At 39.5% G+C, this 20,639-nt stretch overlaps 1 protein-coding gene across 1 annotated transcript in view; it reads left to right on the top strand.

Annotated features, from left to right (window-relative positions):
- The first annotated feature begins 2,860 nt into the window (after positions 1-2,860).
- LOC149300637 (transcription factor RFX3) overlaps positions 2,861-20,639 on the top strand; it is a 48,985-nt gene continuing 31,206 nt past the window's right edge. The window contains exons 1-5 of the mRNA XM_089485065.1: positions 2,861-2,974; positions 3,221-3,229; positions 8,886-8,977; positions 12,389-12,647; positions 19,015-19,089. Of these exons, the coding sequence (XP_089341191.1) occupies positions 2,861-2,974; positions 3,221-3,229; positions 8,886-8,977; positions 12,389-12,647; positions 19,015-19,089 (549 nt within the window). The remainder of the gene's footprint in view (positions 2,975-3,220; positions 3,230-8,885; positions 8,978-12,388; positions 12,648-19,014; positions 19,090-20,639) is intronic.

The following is a 20,639-nucleotide window of genomic DNA, read 5'->3' as shown; positions in this document are numbered from 1 at the left end:
CGGAACCATTAACTGGCGGGTGTGTCCAACTGCTTAATTAGCCAGAATAAAAAGGCCCTTTGTCGTACAAGCATCTGTTGTTCGTGACACACCTGACAGCCACATTAGACAAGGATGACTGGATAAAATTTTTACCCACACTCCCTACAGTCCAGAGCCCCTCATTTGCATCTGGGATGCATCAGTGACAGACTGCAAGTTTAGTCAGCTTATCACTGTAGATTAGTGTCTCTGATAAACAAACAGCAGAGAATAGACGGGAGCGTTAGGCGTTACTGCTTGTTCGGGATTTGGCTGCTTTTTGTTGTCATTGTCTTTTTTTTTTGTTAGATAGTGTCAACAGATCCCACTGCGTTTTAGAATGAGCTATACAGTCAATTAATAGATGAAACAAAGTTAAGCAGGGGCAGACGGTATGGCGGGTCCTACCGGCAGAATGTATGGTGAGGTCTAGGAGGTATGACGAGGTCTAGAGGCTGGAGGTATGGCGGGTCCTACGGGCAGAATGTATGGTGAGGTCTAGAGGCAGGAGGTATGGCGAGGTCTAGAGGCTGGGGGTATGGCGGGTCCTAGCGGCAGAAGTTATGGCTCCCTCTAGAGGCAGGAGATGTGGCAGGTCCTTGGGGCAGAAGATGTGGGCGGGTCCTTGGGGCAGAAGATGTGGGTGGGTCCTTGGGGCAGAAGATGTGACGGATCCTAGGGGCAGAAGATGTGGCGGATCCTAGAGGCAGAAGGTATGGCGCATCCTAGGGGCAGAAGGTATGGCGCATCCTAGGGGCAGAAGGTATGGCGCGTCCTAGCGGCAGAAGGTATGGCGCATCCTAGGGGCAGAAGGTATGGCGCATCCTAGCGGCAGAAGGTATGGCGCGTCCTAGCGGCAGAAGGTATGGTGAGGTCTAGAGGCAAGAGGTATGGCGGGTCCTAGTGGCAGAAGTTATGGCTCCCTCTAGAGGCAGAAGATGTGGGCGGGTCCTAGGGGCAGAAGATGTGACAGGTCCTAGGGGCAGAAGATGTGGCGGGTCCTAGGGGCAGAAGATGTGGCGGGTCCTAGGGGCAGAAGATGTGGCGAGTCCTAGGGGCAGAAGATGTGACGGGTCCTAGAGGGAGAAGATGTGACGGGTCCTAGGGGCAGAAGGAAAACTGCCTTTTTGAATAAGTTCAGATTTATACTTAGTGGCAGAAGGTTTTAACCCTGAACGTGCAGTAGCATTTTAATTCATTCTGTGAGGTCAGACTGTGGAACAAATAAAAGTATGCCTGGAGAATATTTAACCAAAGCTGGGTGACAGCAGTCACAAAGGAGCAGTATGAACCAAATATTTATTTAGTTGCAATCCGTTTACACGCCAGGATATCGAAAACTAGATAAGTTGTAGATATACAACATTAATCATTACAAGAATTCAACTACGTATGGTTAAGACCCAGTCTCTTGGCTGTAGATTTCCCTTGTCTGTATAATGACATTAAAAAAAACCAGCTGCAATCAGACTGCTCTTACCACAAAAAGAATAATTCTAACCTGCATGCCTAGTGTCCTTTCAGTGCAGTTATCCTCTGAAGCCATATGAAACCCTATATGTAACTGCAGTTCCCTTGAAAAGTTGCAGAAAGCCATGCGATGAACACTCTAAAGTTACCTATATTTTTATTTACAATCTCAAAGCTATTAACAGGTGTTCAAGGGTTTTTGTTTACTCTCTCGAACGCATAAGCTATCCTCAATATAAGATGAGACCAAGGACCAAATATTTGAGTCTTTTTTAACTGCAGGAGAAATTGGGTCCTAGACTAGATGGGCCAAATGGTTGTTCAATGCCGTCGAACTCTGTTTTATTGTACTTTGCATGGCCTCCATTCTTATTTGCTGAGAGTCCAGAAGATCCTTGTCTGGGTGCCAAGTCTTGTGTCTTATTAAGTGACTGTTGGGCCACTTGAGTTTGCATGTCTTCAACACAACTACCCAGACCTTTCACATATCAGAGATCTAATGCAGCTGTCGGGGTTATATTGTTTGTGATTTTTAAATTATATCATGTTGCTTTTGAATACAAGTTTTCTAGCCATATGTAGTGTTTTTCACCCCGGTTTGCCATTTACTGTGTCAGTTAGTTTCAGTGCAGGAAAATTCTACTTGGCAAAAAGCCATCGAATTAAAACTGCTGTGGCACCTACTTTGCTGAATGTTACAATTTTGGAAAGAAAAACAAAGCATTAGAAAAATAATCCCTTCAACACATTTTTGACCTACGTTATGAAAAAGCATGTCTGATTTCACTAATAATTTAAAAGTACATTCTTAATAGCAGATAATATGTAAAATTACCATGGTGTTGTTGAGTTTAACATGCTGATCACTGATTTCACCAAGAACTTCACAGGTTCTTATTCAAAATTAAAAGATAATGGTCTGAAACCTCATATGCATGCATAAATTCTCTCTATCATTTCCCAATATATTGAAATCAGGAGCTGATCAAAATAGGGGATCTGGATTTGTTCCCCTTTACTAGCCATAGAGCATCCCACTGAACCTAGTTACATCTCTGAGCAGATATACTTCTCTGTAATCACACTTGTTCTGTAGCCATCCCTTATTTTATATCATGATTTCATAATTAAAAGAGGATAAGTCCAGACAAACATACCCTCCTCCAATGTTCTTTGGTAGATGAGTGAAGGTTTTTCCTATCTGAAACCTTTGGCCACCTTCAAGCTTCAGGCTTGTGGTCTACTTTTAGTCTATCAAAGTCCAGTGTAGCGATTACAGCGCTATTTTACGTGTTTGCTTCACAAAGCTTGTATTTTGCTGTGATCACAATAATAATTTAAGTCATTTTTTTTAATTACAGAAACTACAATGCAGACGTCCGAGACTGTGTCGGACACGGGTTCCACAGTGACTTTGCAGACGTCTGTGGCTGGTCAGGCAGCGGTTCCCACCCAGGTTGTACAGCAGGTACCAGTGCAACAAGTGAGTTCATATACGACCTTTGTATGGGTTTTTGTATGGGTCAGTTCAAAGCACTACATGCCAAGTGTCAAAATTGCAGCCTGTTTTTAAGCCTATTAAAACTGTCTGTATGTACCTGTGTTGATGATAACATATGCCAGTGCCAGAATGTTTTTTAGACATTCTGAAAGGGATACTGCATAGTATCTCTCCAGTCCAACCAAGTGTGTTAGATACCCAAGATGCCTGTCAATCATTTTACCAAAGCAAGTATTGGTTTAGTACATGCTTAGTGAGCCAATCACAGCATACAATTGGTGTATGCACTTGGTTTGGAATCACGGCATCGACGCAAAGATGAGTACCGTAAAGAAGTAAGAGAAGAACAATCTGGATATTTGAAAATAATAAATATCAATGTATGTCATTGCTTATGTATTGAATGTAAGTTAAAAGGCTTCCTTTGCCTATGATTACTGTACCATTTTGTTTTTTAACAGTTAATGTCCTTGTAAGTGTTTTTTTTCCCTCTGCATTTATCTTGCAGTGCGCTAAGTGGCTTTGTAGTCCGCACACTGCCAGGGCCTGAGATATCATCATTTACAGTCCCTGGATCAAAGCTTTGTTTGTTATGACCTTATTCCTTAATGTGATTGAATTCTGTTGCTCTAGCTCTATTTCCTTTGCTTTCCAGATCGGGTTGGCTGGTTTCATTAGACTGACCGTGGCACTGAGCAGTGATGTTTCTGTACTCCGTGTATTGGCAGGGTGCAGACAAACCATTGGATTCATACCTTGTTGGCAATGCTGGCAGCCATTGTTTCCTGTGTTTACTTCATCCTGCCATCATGGTCATCTTGTGAATGCAAGGTTCTGCTAACTAGACTGTACCACTGTTCAGTCAGACATTCAAATCACGTGCATTCAGCCTGAATGGTGGTCAGAGATACATAGAAGCGCTGTCACATAAATCATTTTCTGTGCTGTCAGTATTGACAAAGAATGCTGCTTATCACTGCCCAGAAATCCAATAGTGTGGCATTTCCTAGTGTCTGGGAAGGGACTGATAGATGGGTATGAACTATAACAACACCTTGATTGCTCTAATCAATTTTAAGCCTTGTCACGGAGATCTTGTGTATTATTTTATGGGGGGGGGGGGTTAGCCTCTGGTGGCTCTTTTTGTGACCTTGCAAAGCTGAGCTGTCATGTGCTTTTTGGTAGCATTTATTTTCGCAGTTGTTATGCGCAGCTTGTTCTTGCGTGAGAACTCAACTGCCTTTCCTAGCCGTATCATGGTACAAAAATGAGGGTCATGTTATTAAACAAATGACATTATAAGTGGAATGGGACTCTTGGCTCATGCCATTTAAAATTCATGTCCATGTAGTTGCTAAGTAAGTCCTCAGGTACAGTTTTTTCCACTCCGTCTTGCCTTTTAACGCCGTCTGTAAATGGAATGTAAAGGACCTCAGTCAGAAAAAGGACAGATAAATCAGTGTCGCCTAAAGGGATGCCCCTAAATTTGCAAAACTGCTTGCAGGGTTATTTAATTAGTCACCGTTGGCACAGGTAGTTCCAGACGATTGTAAACCGCTTCTCATAAATATAACTGAAGATGTGAAAAAGAATCGTTAAGTATCTGATTGTAAGACATTTGCAATATCAGTCTCGTCTTTTATACAGGGTCACTAAAATAACAGACCACAGAGAAGCAGTTGGTTACTGTCCCTTGTAGAAGACTCATAAATAAATTACATTGTTTGCCTTATCCATTTCTAAATGGATAGGACAACAGCTAAGAAAGAGAGAAGAGATGGAAGGTTGTGATTATGGTTCATATTTAAAGGAAAGTATTGTTACTAGTGGTGTATATCAGGGGTTAGTACTTGGACCCATTCTTTTTAGTATTTCAAAAAAGTCTCAAGGCATTGCTTTCTGCCACAAGTAGTAATGGCCCGAAGTTGAAGACTTATGCTAACACGTAGAAAGGACCAGCAAAGCCTTGCAGCCATTCATTGCTTCTATCATTCAGTGACCTTTTGGGACATTTTAGCTATTTTTCCACATCAATCTATATGCTTGATGATCAGCATTCCGTAAGGACTCGTTACAAATATGGAGATGTCTATTATGCCAGTCAAGTGAATATCACTAGTTCTGTTTCTATTGCTAAGCAGGTAATAATTGAATAGTATGAAAACTCATTTGTATTAGATGGGGACATTTTATTTTGTAAAATAGACAGTGGCCAAGTCATACGATAATACATTTTGGACATTTAATACATTTAATCCCATAGAAAATCTGAGGAGGGAGCTGAAGGTTCGAGTTGCCAAACGTCAGCCTCGAAACCTCAATGACTTGGAGAGGATCTGCAAAGAGGAGTGGGACAAAATCCCTCCTGAGATGTGTGCAAACCTGCCGGCCAACTACAAGAAACGTCTGACCGCTGTGATTGCCAACAAGGGTTTTGCCACCAAGTACTAAGTCATGTTTTGCAAAGGGGTCCAATACTTATTTCACTGAGTAAAATGCAAATCAATTTATAACTTATTTGCATTTGCATTATTCAGGATTTTTTGTTGTTATTCTGTCTCTCACGCTTCAAATAAACCCACCATTAAAATTATAGACTGATCATGTCTTTGTCAGTGGGCAAACGTAGAAAAACAGCGGGGGATAAAATAATTTTTCCTTCACTGTAATTGGCACCATAATAACCAGGCGGAGCAAAGTTATGCTAATTATGTGGAGTGGGTGGATTCTTTAAGGCAATGGGTGTGGCCAATTTTTTTAAAAAAACAATTGATACTGGAAAGTGTTCCTGGAAATTTTTATCAAATTTTGGCAACTATGCATTAGGGCTCTTTTGTCCAATAGTAACATAAATTATATGATCTTAGACTTCCCAGAAGGTGCCGAACAAATCTCTTTCCCTTGATTTCTAGATTGTTTCTACCTGTCCATGATAAAACCTCTGTCCTACACATACTCGCTCGATTTCCTGCTTAATAATGTAATTTGCTCACCAAACAATTGATTATTTATCTCAGATCATTTTCCCCATGGGACATCCTGTCATATTAGGTGTACTTTATGTGCATAATTACTAATAATTTTGCCTCCCACACTTGAGCACCCAAGGAAGCATGATTTTTATTTTGTCTTGCAGATTTCATTTTTTCCCCCTTCTCTTTAAATGTTTGAATATGCTACAACTAGTGGTTCCTCACTGCAGGTATAATTATGCAGCATAACTTACTAGCGAACAATGATACATTAAAAAAAAATATAACGAAGTTGAACAATATAATTAGCATGCTTGGGTTTTAGAACTCCTGCACAATGCCCGTGGAATGCTCCAGAAATCTAACAAAACAAAAAAAAACATGTCAAACTGGATTAGTACACAATTTTAGCTAAGATCACAATCTTGGTAAGCATTCTGAGAATTGACCTTTTCCACAAAATAAATTTATATCAAGGAACAATGGAAGTTATGCGACAAGTTTCTGACAATATGCTCTAAGGGTCCCGGGGTTCGGCACCTACCGGGACGCCCGCCCGTCCGGTCCGGCAGGTCCTGCGCCGTCTCCTCCATTCGCGGCACGCCAGCTACTAGACGCGCGCGCGTCACAACAAAACTTTATGCGTTCCCCGCTGCGGACGGCGGGGAACGCGCCTGAGTGACGTCACGCACGTAGCCGTGGCGTTCACGAGCGGGCAATTCAAAAACTGAGCAGTGAGACTCATTCAGTGCTCAGTTATTGTGCTGTGCAGTTCGTGAGTTTCTCTCCTTTCGTTCCTGATTTAACCTCTCGTGTACCAGACCCGGCTTGTATGAGATTGACCCTTGTGTACCAGACCTGGCTTGTATGAGATTGACCCTTTGTGTACCAGACCCGGCTTGTATGAGATTGACCCTTTGTGTACCAGACCCGGCTTGCTCAAGATTAACCCCTCCTATACCAGACCCGGCTCCTGTTCCTCAGCCTGCTTCCTGCGTTCCGGTCTCCACCTGTATTTTTTGAGGAACTCCTCTAGGGTTCCCTACATATACCGATACAATTTCAAACGGAGCCGTGCCAGATTAAGACCCCTAGGGCCTAACATGTAATCCACCACTGGAATGGAGACCTATGTAGATCAGTACACATCTATATCATATGCAAAACTGTTATTTGGTCATTTTGGAGCCTGTTTCTAATTTTTAAGCAAAATAAGGCTATACCCATAGACATAAGACTTCAGTATAAATGATCACAAAACGTAGTAGCCAATATTAATGTTTTAATAACTATGGCTGTGTTGCTCCTGAATTTGTCAAGACTTTCCTCTGATGATATTCCATTGGAATTTCAATAAATTTACGGTAGACATGGAAAAGGGTTCCTTAAGGTTCATTGCCGTTGTGTCAGTAATGCTGTGGTATTAAATATGGTTTAATGAAGTCAGAAGGCATCTGATGTACCTTAGTGTTCCCTTAATGTTGTGTTTTCTTTCTCCTTGTATGGCACGTCATGGTTGTCCAATGGAGTTTTTTGGGCCTGACACCCTGCTTTGTTTTTGGATTTGTTTAATTTACATTAAATCGCTAAACATTATGCGTCACTAAGTACCATGTATCAAAGAAACCTGTTGAGGGCCTTGAGAAGAGGAACTAGAAATTATTAGTTCTGCACGCGAGAACATGGATTAAGAGGGCCACCCACAGCCTTTTGTAATGATTTGGTCCAGCAGCTAATGTAAGACTACAAGATTTATTGTAATTCAGTAACCCCTCCTGTCTTTAGAGACTGCCAAGCAGGGATATATCAGGGATATATGTGGGATATATGTACATTTAAATGGATCTGCTAGCATTGAGTTACTACTTACTAAGGCTTCAACTGAAGGTGAGAAATTAATCTGAAGAATTTAGTTACCCAAAACTTCTCTGCTTCCCATGTGGTGTTACCTTCACCTCAACTAAATCCCTTGTATCTACTTAAAATGTTAAAAACATTTGGGTACTTTTATGTACAAGTTAAGAGTCTGAAACTACAAAAGAAAACCTAAAATTACTTGGAACCTTGTCCGTTGAGTTGTGTAAAGGGTAAAAAAAAACAAAAAAAAACTATTGTTAATCCAAATGTACAAGCATATCCCAGTAACTATTTAGAGAGACAACCAGTCGGGATTACACACATATGGCTATGGGATCTAGAATAACAACATCATCCAAAAAAATATTTGAAAAAAATTATTTTAAATGATTTAGAAAATCATATAGAGGGTTTCTACAAGCTGCTCTTAAATGTATGATTGGGGTTGATGGTGAGCTGGAAGTGCTTTCTTTTTAATTCTTCACATTTTAGGACTCATTATACTGATATTCTAAATCCTCTTGAAACACCCTTGTTTCCTCACAGTAAGATCTATAAAGATAAAGGATTCACATCTTTCATAGCATGCTAACAGATGTTAGCTTGAATTAACAAAGTAACAAGAATGAATCATACCGCATCTAGAGGACTGCAGAGTATAAATCCATTTAGGAAAAATGTAACCACTTACTCCGGGTTAATAGAAATAGAAAATGACCTTGAGAAAGGTTAACTTAAATGCATGTGCATTTTCTTAAACTTCAGTCCCTTCTTTACACCACATGGATGCTTTGGATGTTTTCAATACACAGCGATTCAAGTAGAGGATTGTATTCACTAAGCAAAGGGTTTGGAGGCCAGTTGATCGTTTCGTCCAACTTTGCAATGTTTTAAAAAAGACCTACCCCATAAAAAAGAAGCTTTCTACTGTAAGAAGAAGCTTACTGGGCCGAGTGCTTCATAATGCATAGTGTAGTCAGGGTGTTTAACTCCCATGCAAACGCCTGAGTTGATGAATACATACCATAGACATAACAACACACTTAATGATGTTTTTGGTTCAGCAGGTACAGACAGTCCAACAAGTGCAGCATGTGTACCCAGCACAAGTCCAATACGTTGAAGGAAGTGATACCGTCTACACAAATGGAGCAATGTAAGTTTACAGCATGATTGCAGGTATACTGATTTACTAACCTTGGGTAGAAAATAAAATGTAAAGAAAATGTTACCAGCTTTACTTCGTAATCACGTAGCTTAGCAGAACCTGCATCGTTGCACAATAGTGATTTGATTGGCTGGTTAGACACTCACAGCAGAACAGACATTGATCATTGTAAATCTAATAAATTATTGGAATAATCCTTGATTGCTTTCCAGTCCCTTTCGTACTTTTGGTTCTTTGACCATCGAGAGAATGGGTGTGTATAAGGCCACTAAACTTGGTGGTGTTCAGTGTGGGGGAGCCATCTATATCTAATACCCACATTAAGCATACTATATATATATATATTATATTTAGTGCTCATCCAAGGTTTCAAGGTGTGAGCTTTCCTCAAGGCAAAAAACCTGACAAAGGCTATTCTTGGTTGGAGGGGGGTTAACCCTTACTGCCTCTTCTTCCTTGTGCTCAGATCTGACTGGTATTGGATCTGATGCCAAGAGGCAAAGGGTTAATCGGAGATGAAACACAGAGGGAGAAGTTATGGTCTAGAGATCTCCTGTTACAGGAAATGAGCTAATGATAGCTTGAATTTCTATGAGTGGAATCTCAGTGTTCCCCTTTTTACCTATGTCTTAGGTTAAAAGGGGGCACTGCGCATTGCATATTGAGTCTTGCCTTCGGTGGTGGCTGAATGCTGGTTCTCTGAACATTTTTTAACATCCCAATAATATTTTTCCAAAACTAACTGCTATTTTAGGTACACTTTCCCTTTAAATCTAGCAGATAATTCAGGTGAATTACTAATGAACAAGAAAGAGGTCAAGTGGAAATCCTACACAAGGATCATGTAAAGCTTCACTGCACACACTGCTTTGATGCGTTAGTGATCCATGTAGAAGGGTCATGTCTTCTGCAATTACAATTTATAGATTCAGGGATAGAGAGAGATTGTATCAAAACACAGAGATTAATAAATCCATTCTCTATAGTATACAACATAATATGTCAGGAGCTTAGGTCTGTCTTCTTTTGTATCACACCTCAAAGCTCTTCTCCTAATTGTGACTGGAGTTATGGAAATTAACAGAGGATGTCAGCTGTAATGTAATAATAAAGCAGAAGGGAATGCAGTTATGGCTTTCAATTATGATTCAAACGAGTATTTAATTATGGTTCGGGGACTTTTATTCTCGGATCTCTAGCACAATGAAGCTTCTTTTAATGTCAAATTTCATCATAAAACATTGCAGAGTGCCACATTAAAATGTAATCTGGATCAATTAGGATAGCTGAGAGTCAAACAATCTTCATTTTAGGCCAGAGCTGACTCAAACTCATAATCTTTGGGCTTTTTTCACCAAATGTTCTATTGCATTGTTACAGATGTAACAATGTTCTAGGTATGTCTACTCCAGAAAACCAGCAAAACCATTTAGCAAGGCATTGTTGAGAAGCATGATCAGGGCCGGCCTTTGGGGTGTGCGACCTGTGCGACCGCACAGGGCGCCACACTGCAGGGGGCGCCGCCTCCCGGTCCGCCGCCGCCGCCGCTGTGGGGTCCGCTGCCGCTCCCTCTGGACCTAGATTAAAACATCGGGGTTTTTTTGTTGTTGTTTTTTTAACTTTATTTAAAATCCTCCATGTTAAATAAAGTTTTTTTAACTTTATTTAACATGGAGGATGTTAAATAAAGTTAAAACAAACAAAAAAAACCCCCAATGTTTTCATTTATGACCCGGGCAGGGGCGCCGAGCGGTTGCTCGTGAAGCTCTCAGCAACCGCTCGACGCCCCTTACTCTCCGTGACTCCGTCGCGGTGCCGGCATCTCATGTTGAGCGCCGGAATAGTCATGAGATGCTGGCAGGACTCCTCAAGGTAAGTTAGGATAAGGAGAAGTAGGGGCAGGGGGGGGGTAGTTTGAAGGGGCAGGGGGGGGGTAGTTTGAAGGGGCAGGGGGGGGTAGTTTGAAGGGGCAGGGGGGGGTAGTTTGAAGGGGCAGGGGGGGGTAGTTTGAAGGGGCAGGGGGGGTAGTTTGAAGGGGCAGGGGGGGGTAGTTTGAAGGGGCAGGGGGGGTAGTTTGAAGGGGCAGAGGGGGGGTAGTTTGAAGGGGCAGAGGGGGGGTAGTTTGAAGGGGCAGGGGGGGGTAGTTTGAAGGGGCAGAGGGGGGGGTAGTTTGAAGGGGCAGGGGGGGTAGTTTGAAGGGACAGAGGGGGGGTAGTTTGAAGGGGCAGAGAGGGGCTAGTTTGAAGGGACAGAGGGGGGTAGTTTGAAGGGACAGAGGGGGGGGTAGTTTGAAGGGGTGGGGGGGGGCGCCAGAGGAGTAGTTCGCACAGGGCGCCAGAACACCTAAGGCCGGCTCTGAGCATGATTATATTTTTATTAAAGCTGGCCTGGCTTATCAAAAAGGGATGGGTGGGAGCCAAGCTGATGCCCTTTGTCCTCCTGGAACTTTGGCCCTTTCTAATGCCCGTATGGACCTGTGTGAGGACTTCCTGCATGCTGTAAGAGAGTCTTATTTGCATTGAGCATGGTTCAACAGTATGAACTAATATCTCGTAAGCTTCCAAAACATTTGTCTCAATAAGAAACAGTGCAAAGAATACATAAAACACTCTACTGTATAAAAATGGAACTAAAAAAAATGTGTAAGGAGATGAAAAATAATTCTTCAATTTACAGATACAATTTTCATGACGTAATTTGGCACCTTGTGTAAAAGAACACTTATCAGATCAGTTGCTTGCTTTTGTGACAGGCTGTGCAGATTTAAACTGGTGTCTAAATGATGTCTGGCGAAATAATGGAAACTTTGTCGCTCTTCATTTAAACATTACATAAGATGAGTATTTCAATTAACGATAAGTTAATGAACGGGTACAGTGAACATGATTCAGGTGGAAGAAAAAATGCAGGAACATGATGTAACTAAATTGCCCAACAGAATGAATTAATTTACAGTCTTTCCCCTGTTTATTAGTACATAAGAGCATTCATATACTATTATACTAACCTTAGAAATATCACTGTTGTATTATGTTCATTATTATTATTATTATTATCTTATAGCGCCAATAATTTTACGCAGGGCTTCTTACAATACATGTATTCATTGGGTATGACAAGACTAGAATTGACAGACAGACAAACCAATACATTAGGTGGAGAGAGCCCTGCTTGCAAGTCTACAATCTTAATAAACCTCATTTATTAAAGGGGTCATGCCCCATAAAATCAAGTGTTTTGATTTTCAGCAACTTCTGAACCCTTCATTGCATCTTTTGATTCAATCAGTTTCAGGTATGAGACATTTATATTACATAAAAAACTCACAATTTTATACTGTGTTTTGATGCCCGGATAACAATCTCTGAATTGTTGACATTTTTTTTTCTTTCTTTCAAGTCGGACAACAACATACCCTTATACAGAAGCCCAGATGTACAGCCAAAACACTGGAGGAAGTTACTTTGATACCCAGGGTGGATCTGCACAGGTTACTACAGTGGTCTCATCCCACAGCATGGTCGGTACAGGGACAATTCAGATGGGCGTCACTGGAGGACAAATCATCAGCAGTACTGGTGGAACCTACCTGATTGGTAACTCCATGGAAAACTCAGGCCACTCTGTGAGTCACACAACCAGAGCCTCTCCAGCAACAGTAAGTACATGATTGGACAGGAATTTCCAAAATGTACAGTTAATGTACAGTGCTAGTTATATCAGTCATCAGGAAAACAACCAGATGTTCCAGATATTGAGCAATTTTAACTAAATCGTGCCCTTGTCATTTTGCTCTTTATCTACTTATCTATCTAACGGTGCATCCAATCATCCCTATGTTCTAGATTATATTACAACAGGGTTTTGTAAAAGAAGTACATTGGTTTATACTTTTTAAAAAAATTGTCATGGGGAACTGATGCTATAAGGGTTACCTATTTATTATTTTGCGAAAGGTTGATATTGGGGATGGGTGGTACTTGTGGTACTTGGTAAAAACTAAAGACTTTAGATCTGAAGCTTGGCTAGATTTCAAGACCCATATATTGTCTTCCAAGAATGGTTCTTGCCTTGCCTGTTAATGGCTCTAGGGCTGTACCGGTATGTTTATACTTGCAGGTATGCTTAATTTGTAGCATAACAGGTACAACACATGCAGTGTGGTCCCAATCGGTAGTGTGAGCTGGCGGAGGATCAAGAAAACATTTTTGCCACCATTGGAAAATAAGCCATATTAGTGTGATGCTTAGCAGATTGTTTTCCTTTTTTAAATCTGTATAGTTGGACATTTATGATGGGAACTGCGGTATTCATGCATTGAGGAAAACACATTAGCTGACATGTTTCAATAACAAAAGAATAAAGTATGTTTTGTGATGAATGTGGAATTGTTCTAGAAAAACATGACCTTCAGCTGAGTAGTCCTTTTTTTTTTTTTTTTTTTTTTTTTTACATTCCCCACCATGCCTGACCATATTCACGTTATATATGTAAACACTGCTCTATAGATGTGCCCTCGCTGCGTTTTAACCTTTTTGATCTTTGAAGTAGCAGCAACACATAGCTATAGAAAGCCCTCTCAATGTTCTCTCTGGCAGCTTAGGAGTTAATGCTCTACTCTTATGCGTTGTGTAGTTATAATTTGATTTAGTGTTCTAACTAGTCTAGATATAATTGTGTAGATTGCAAGAAAAACCCATTATCTGTCCATGAATTAAAACAATTACACAATTCTGTCTTCCCTATGTGTTCTTGATTGCTTTCTTTTATGGCACGTTTTATTCATATGCAGAAGCAAGAGTTCACCTTTTAAGACACTTAATTTAATTGGTGTATTTGCGTACTTTTTAAAATTATAGAGAATTCCCCAAATGAACTGGATCTCTTACATGATGATCATGCTGTGATGCTGAATTTCGTTTCTGCTTTTTTTCTGATGTCTATACAGAAAAAAAGGTTAAATAAAGGATTATTAGATATAAAAGGTCACGTTCCAAATTGATAATGAAATGAATCATGTTGTTGGTATAATGAAAAAGAATCTTTATAGGTGAATGCATGTCTGAATAAATATTCATTCTTATTTCACTGCAACCTAATTACACCCAGGGTTAGTTCAAAATGTTCCAGCGTATATATTATTTTTTTTGTTCATGTTATTATCTTCATAGTCTTAGATTAGGTCTCAAACTCTTCTGCTGGAAAGTCTTTAAAGTTAGAGAAAATCTAAAATAACGCTGCACAAATTTTGCAATAAAAAGACATCTGGAGTGGCGCTTTTCATCTAAATTCCATATCATGCAGAGAACCCAATTAGACAGGGTGTTCTGGCTCTGGATTAACTATACTGTGCAGAGACTATACTCCAACTGGGTGTATATCCTTAAACTTTGCACTAATCGTGGTTTAGATTTACTTGGGTGAGGAACAAAGACGCAGCGCAGTACAGTGATATTCTATGGAGGTCTGGTTTCACTAACCCATATTAAAAATATTGGGGCAATCGGTGTAAATATTCCAATAACTTTTATTGATTTTAGTTTCAATGGAGATTTCACGGAACAGTACAGGATTATGGAAAAAAATAACAATTCTTATTCAATGTCAGCCCCCCCCCACACACACACACTTACCAGATGTAACTTTGAAAAAGTTTTGACTCACCAGTCCACATAATCCTTGGGGGTCATCAAGATCTTTTTCGGCAAATGTGAGAAGAGCCATTGTGTTCTTTTTGCTGGCATTTTTTTGGATGCCATTTTTGGAAACCAAAACTGAGGCTAGTGAGGCCTGCAGTTCTTTACATGTTAGTCTGGGTTCTTTTGTGGTGCACTTTTGGAGAAATTTTGTTAGGCTGGCCATTCCTGGGAAGGTTCACCACTGTTCCAAGTTTTCTCCATTTGTAGATAACACCTCTCTCCTTGAGTTTTGCTGGAGTCCCAGAAATGGCTTTGTAACCTTTCCAGACTGATATATGTCAATGACTTTGTTTCTCATCTGTTATTGAATTTCTTTAGAATGTGGCATCCCGTGCTGCTTTTTGAAACCTTTTAGCCTGCTTCGCTTCGCAAGACAGGTTCTACAGTTATGCTGTCTATGCAGAGGCTCCACCACACTTATAACCAAGTTAACAACAAGTTACAGGACAAAACTAGCAGGTGTGTTATATCTCATTTAGTGTAAAGGTCCACAAAGTAGTTTTTAATTGATCTTGTAAAATATTGCTGGTGTTATTGATGGGTAGCATGAGGCCAGTGTGCCAAATGCAAGTTATTTAGAAATAGCCTTAAACATAGTTTGCATCTATGAGTACCAAAGATGCCAGTGATCTCTAAAAAGGATCACTCTGCCCCTTCAGGGGTATATTGCTGACAGGGCCCTGTCGCAGAGCATTTTATAGTTATAGTAATCACTGAGATGCTTTATAAGTAATATAAGAGCCGATCGCAGCATTATAACTGTTGCTGCAATCACACGTTTGAGAGGAAAGAATAAATCATAGGATCCAAGTAGCCAAGATGAATAAGGTTATTGGTAGTGTATCTCCTGTTCTTGTAGACTGAGTGCTTAAATAATCCAGTTTCCAAATTTGGCATAGTTGTCTCTTTACAAGTAATCATGAGAAACTAACATAACTTGCTACCTTTACTATTCCAAAATTAAAATACTATATATATATATATATATATATATATATATATAAGATCTAGAGCAGTAAATCATATCTATTGACAACCCAATTAGAGATGGCTGTGAAAGATTCATCAGCCAAATAAGGAAAATATTATAAGACCTTAAAAGGTAGTGATTGACAGGACCCTTCTAATTTTTACATGTCTTAAGGATCACCTTCCAGTGAAGAAGTGATTATTTCTGCCATACTAAAAATAACATCAACCCTTCATAGCGGCGTTCCAATGTCAGCCTTTTAGTGTCAAGCTGCTAAGCATTGCAAAGCCTTGTCAGCTCTTAAAAAATGCTCTCAAACACTGTCCTATTTCCTCTCCCTTTCACTCTCAATGAGTTACCTGTCTGAAAACCTATTACTTTAGCCCAATCTCCTCTCCTCCTCTGTACCGTCTTCTGTCAAAACAGAAGTAGTGTAAGCTGAGAAGAGGTGACTCATAAATGTCTCGCAGACTCTCGTCAGCGATGTCAACTCCCCCCCCACACTTAAATTCAGAGGGGCACACTAAGTATTCAACTTGTCAATTGCTTTGTTGTCGCTTAGATAAATATTATATATATTGGGAACTAAAGGAAGGTGAAAAGACCTGACACCTTCTTTCTTGTAGTACGTGAGTTCTGCTCCACCAGACATACACGTGGAAATTAATATATATATTTAATGTACCTTGCTGAAAAAGATATCAGGACTTTATACAACTACAGAGTATTGCTAGACCAGCAATACCGTATAGCTAGGACAAAGAAGGCCACCTTACAGGGTCATCGATCTTACGTTTCATTATAGAGCTGCATGTTATTTTGGAGAGGCGATGGGGAAATATTTTGCCCACAGTGGCATTTTTTGGATTAAGCATGTATTTTAAACTTGTAATACAGTAACTAGAAATGTCTTCAGCTTATATATTGAATTGTATTTCTTTGAGGGTTAGTTATGCCAAAACAGATGCGCACACCACATCCTACCTGTTGTAGGGTGTTTGTTTTATTTCTATATAGACCTCTTTTAAATATCAGTGGTGCTACTGACCGCTTGAATTCTGATGCAGTTGGGGAGCTACATGCACAACATCTTATGAATTCAAGGGTTTTTAAAGTTAAGTTTGTATTAATAAAGATAGTTTAAACATTAGAGTAGCTAAATGATAATTGTTACAAATGTTATTAATATGTAAGCACATTACTTGTAAGGTGGCTCATGAAAAGCGGATATTATCTGCAATTCTCACAGTTTTCCACCTGTTAAGCTAAAGCGATAAATATATATTAATAATATAACACATCAGACACTACTGGAACAGCATTCTGCTAGCCACTTTTTTCACTTCTTCTGCTGGTGTTGTGTCTTTCGAATCTAAAAGTGCAAGGCATATTGCGGTGAATATTAATTGCTTGCTCAAGGTGAATGCATTCATTTTAGACTATATAAAAGTTTGGTTGGAATAGGGGATATTACATGAAATGCTCTTGTCTCATAACTGATAATAGATGTCGCGCATTGGCATGGTATACGGGTTCTTCAATATTTGAATACATTTTGTCTTTAGAATTACCGGTAGTTTGTATTGTATAGGTATGGCAGGGCCAGGACGACAGGGTGTTAGAACTCTTTGTGCTCTCAGTTTATCTGGAACACAGGTGCTATAAACGCAGCCGCTAATTGAATAATTTATCCGTTTTAGAGGTTGTAATTGTTCAGGCAGGGGGAAATGTCCATAGCCTGCTATGGGCTACCTGTGTACCTGTGTACCTGTATGGAAACGCATTATTACGTGCATGGACAAGTTCAGAGACCTCATTCCAATTCATAGCCTAGTTACAGTATACATTGATATATTGAGTTGACAATACTGTGCAGCTAATACTGTGAGGACCTATACTTTGTGCTCAGTAAGAACCCGGCAAGCATGTAAATCCGTACACATACAAAAAAAACTGTGCCTTACTCCCCGGCTGTGCCGAGCAGAGACTTGGCTTGCTCAATGAGATCGTATGGTTAGCTACACTGCATCATAGTTGTGCAACTCCTAATATAACAATCTCTACAGTAACATGCTACTCTCATGGATCTAGCCAATTCTCCCAGCTTCTTGTTACCATCATGGCACGAACCGGATGTTTTAAGTTTGTGAGTGACATGTTGCCTCCAAAGGGAGACATTTTGTGAAATTGTGCAAAGCATGTATGAACATTAGATCTGTGGGACAGAAACATGTAAATGATATGGCTTCTACATTAAAAGCCAAATGCAAACTCTAATCTCTGGTGGGCATTATTTGGACAGAATACCGTGTTTAGGTCTTTAGTAACTAGATTTCAAAGTAAATTAAAAGCAATTCTAAATATGTAGTGTATTTCACATTATTCTGACCTTTTATGATATTGTCACCAAATAACTATACCGTATATTGTTTGGTCCATATTGAGAGAAGCAAAGTTAAAGGGAAACTGTCACTGTTACAGCCAAACTTAATTCAGTTATCAATACCATCAATAGCTTGTTTCTTCATCAATCAGTGAATTTATCTTTGGATACAAGCTTTGGACTAGCTTTCTAATCATCTCATGTCTCGAAGTCCTCTTCCTTCTCCTCTTTACACCCTTACAAATGATTCCCAAACCAACCAAAAATGTATCAATAGGGCCAAATAACTTAATGGTGAGAAATAATGATGGAGACCCTGAGAAAGGGGTTTAAGGTAACCTTTTTAAATATTACGTAGGCTTTTTATACATACACACTGCCTGTTTTGATCTCTAAACATCATTACACGTAATTTGTATGTTTACAATGCCTGCATTTAGTGTATAGATCTTTAAAATGTAGGATTTGGAAAAACTGATTGATCTACTTTAAGTAGGGACAGATGTTTCTTTATGCCCTTTCTGTCATCCTGGAGCAGCTTTCTGATTCATGTTCCTGGGCCTACATTGATGATAATATTATTATGCAAGCAGTAAGAAATAGGAAACAAGTGTTGGGCCAGCTTCATAGTCTTGCTTTTCTCTGATTTGGTATATCAATGCTTGAGGAAAAAAATATTTTATGTTTTGCGGAACTCCTTTAACCCATTTTTAAGGGCTTCTCCTTCCATTGATTTGGTGGCGGGTGCTGGGATAATGAAACGCATGGATTTTCTACTTGTATTTTTCTTTGGAGTTGTTGACACTGTTTGACTAGTTGCTTTTGGTAAAAGTTCACTGTTTGAGTGCCAGAGGAGTGGGCTGCATGGCTCAAGCCTGCGTCACTTAAGCAGTTAAGCAATCTTTTAACAATGTTCTGCTTCTTAATGCTATCTTGTCTTGCGCCTTTTTCCCCCAATAACATCTATTATCAGATTGAAATGGCGATTGAGACGCTGCAAAAGTCTGACGGTCTGTCAAGTCACAGAAGTTCTCTGCTCAACAGCCATGTAAGTCTTTCTTGTCATGTTTTCTCCTTATGCATGTTATGCATGTTTAATTCTTTTGCTTGCAGATTGTTTTTTCTATTTCCTGACTTTTGTGCTTTATTACAATTTCTTAAAAGCTTTCTATACTCATAGAAAGAAAGGGTTCACTCCTAATTGTCTAACCTAGATTGGCATCATCCATCCCTATGTTATGTTAGTGATAAACAACTTTTATTATTTTGTAAGGTAAATGGCAGTATTTCTCAAGTCACCTGAACCCCGAACAGTCTTGAACATTTAGTTAGCAGGATGTTGCCTTCAGACACAAAAGAACTGGACATGTTCTGAAAAGCAACAAGCAGTTTGCGTCATACAATGACAATGGATATTTTAACTATAGCCTTCCTTTAATCCTAATTAAGTCAATTTTAGGTGCTCCTTTCATTGTTTAAACAAATGTAAGGAGAAAAAAACATTTGAAAAGGTGAAATCAGTAAGTGGATGTCTTCTATTATGGCTCGCCCAGTTATTTCTGATGGCACCTTTGAAGATGCAATGGTCCGGCCAAATCCTAGTCTGTCTCATATGACTTCCAGCCCCAAAAGTTCAAAACAGCTGACACCTGAGCACAGTGATACACAGAAGTCCTGACCCGTTTAGTGTGATGATGAGCCGCCTGTGGCATATATTCCGTGGGAGCTGTTTGCAGATGCTGCCATTAACTGTTTTTACTTTCCTCATAATACCAGTACAATCACAATGCTTAATTAATGATATTATGTTCTTTCACATAATCACAGCATAGCATAGTTTGGTGGTAATCCACCACTAGTAAAAACTGTTTTCAACAGAATTGATCTCCTTTGTGAAACATGTAAATACACCGGATTATACCCTCACATCAACGGATTCTTGTAGAATGCAATAGTATTATTTCTTGAGTATCTTCGGTATAATAGGTTTAATGGGATTTCTGATTTCATGATGGACTTTGAAGTTAGGTCTTTTTTTTTTCTTCTGGGGCCACGGAACATAATTTTTGTAGCATTATTTCAGAAGTATGTTATAGATTTAGATTAAATAAGACTTTTTGTATCATTTTGTAGATTTTGTTTTTTAGTAACATGCTCATTGCATGTATTTAGAGTTTGATATGTTGTTTTTGTCTACTCTTATCACTCTCAGCCTATTACTGGCTAAATGTAGTCAGATAGCTGTACTACACTTACATGTTACGATTCTGATACACGTACCATTTGTTATTATGATGACATCTCTCCATTCTCCAAAATTGACAGTAAATATATAGCTATGAAGTGATACTATTGGCTGTTATTGAAATAATGTTTCCTTTGTCTGACATTTGTAGCCTTATAAGAAAGAAATTGGTGCACATGCATCAACATCATGTGCTGCTGTATTTTCTATATTATTTTCTTTTTTGCATTCTTTCTTTTTATCAGTTGGGGGTGGGGAGAACGTTGATAGAAAGCCTGGTTACTACTGTTGGTAATTTTATGGAATTTTATGGCACTCCTGGGACTCTGCCAAATATACGGTATAAAATTATT

The sequence above is a fragment of the Sceloporus occidentalis genome, unplaced genomic scaffold, assembly GCF_023333645.1.
Source record: "Sceloporus occidentalis isolate IW3139 unplaced genomic scaffold, rSceOcc1.0.p SCAF_24, whole genome shotgun sequence".
In the NCBI taxonomy this organism is placed as follows: Eukaryota; Metazoa; Chordata; class Lepidosauria; order Squamata; family Phrynosomatidae; genus Sceloporus; species Sceloporus occidentalis.
This window is presented reverse-complemented; position numbering and strand designations above follow the sequence as displayed.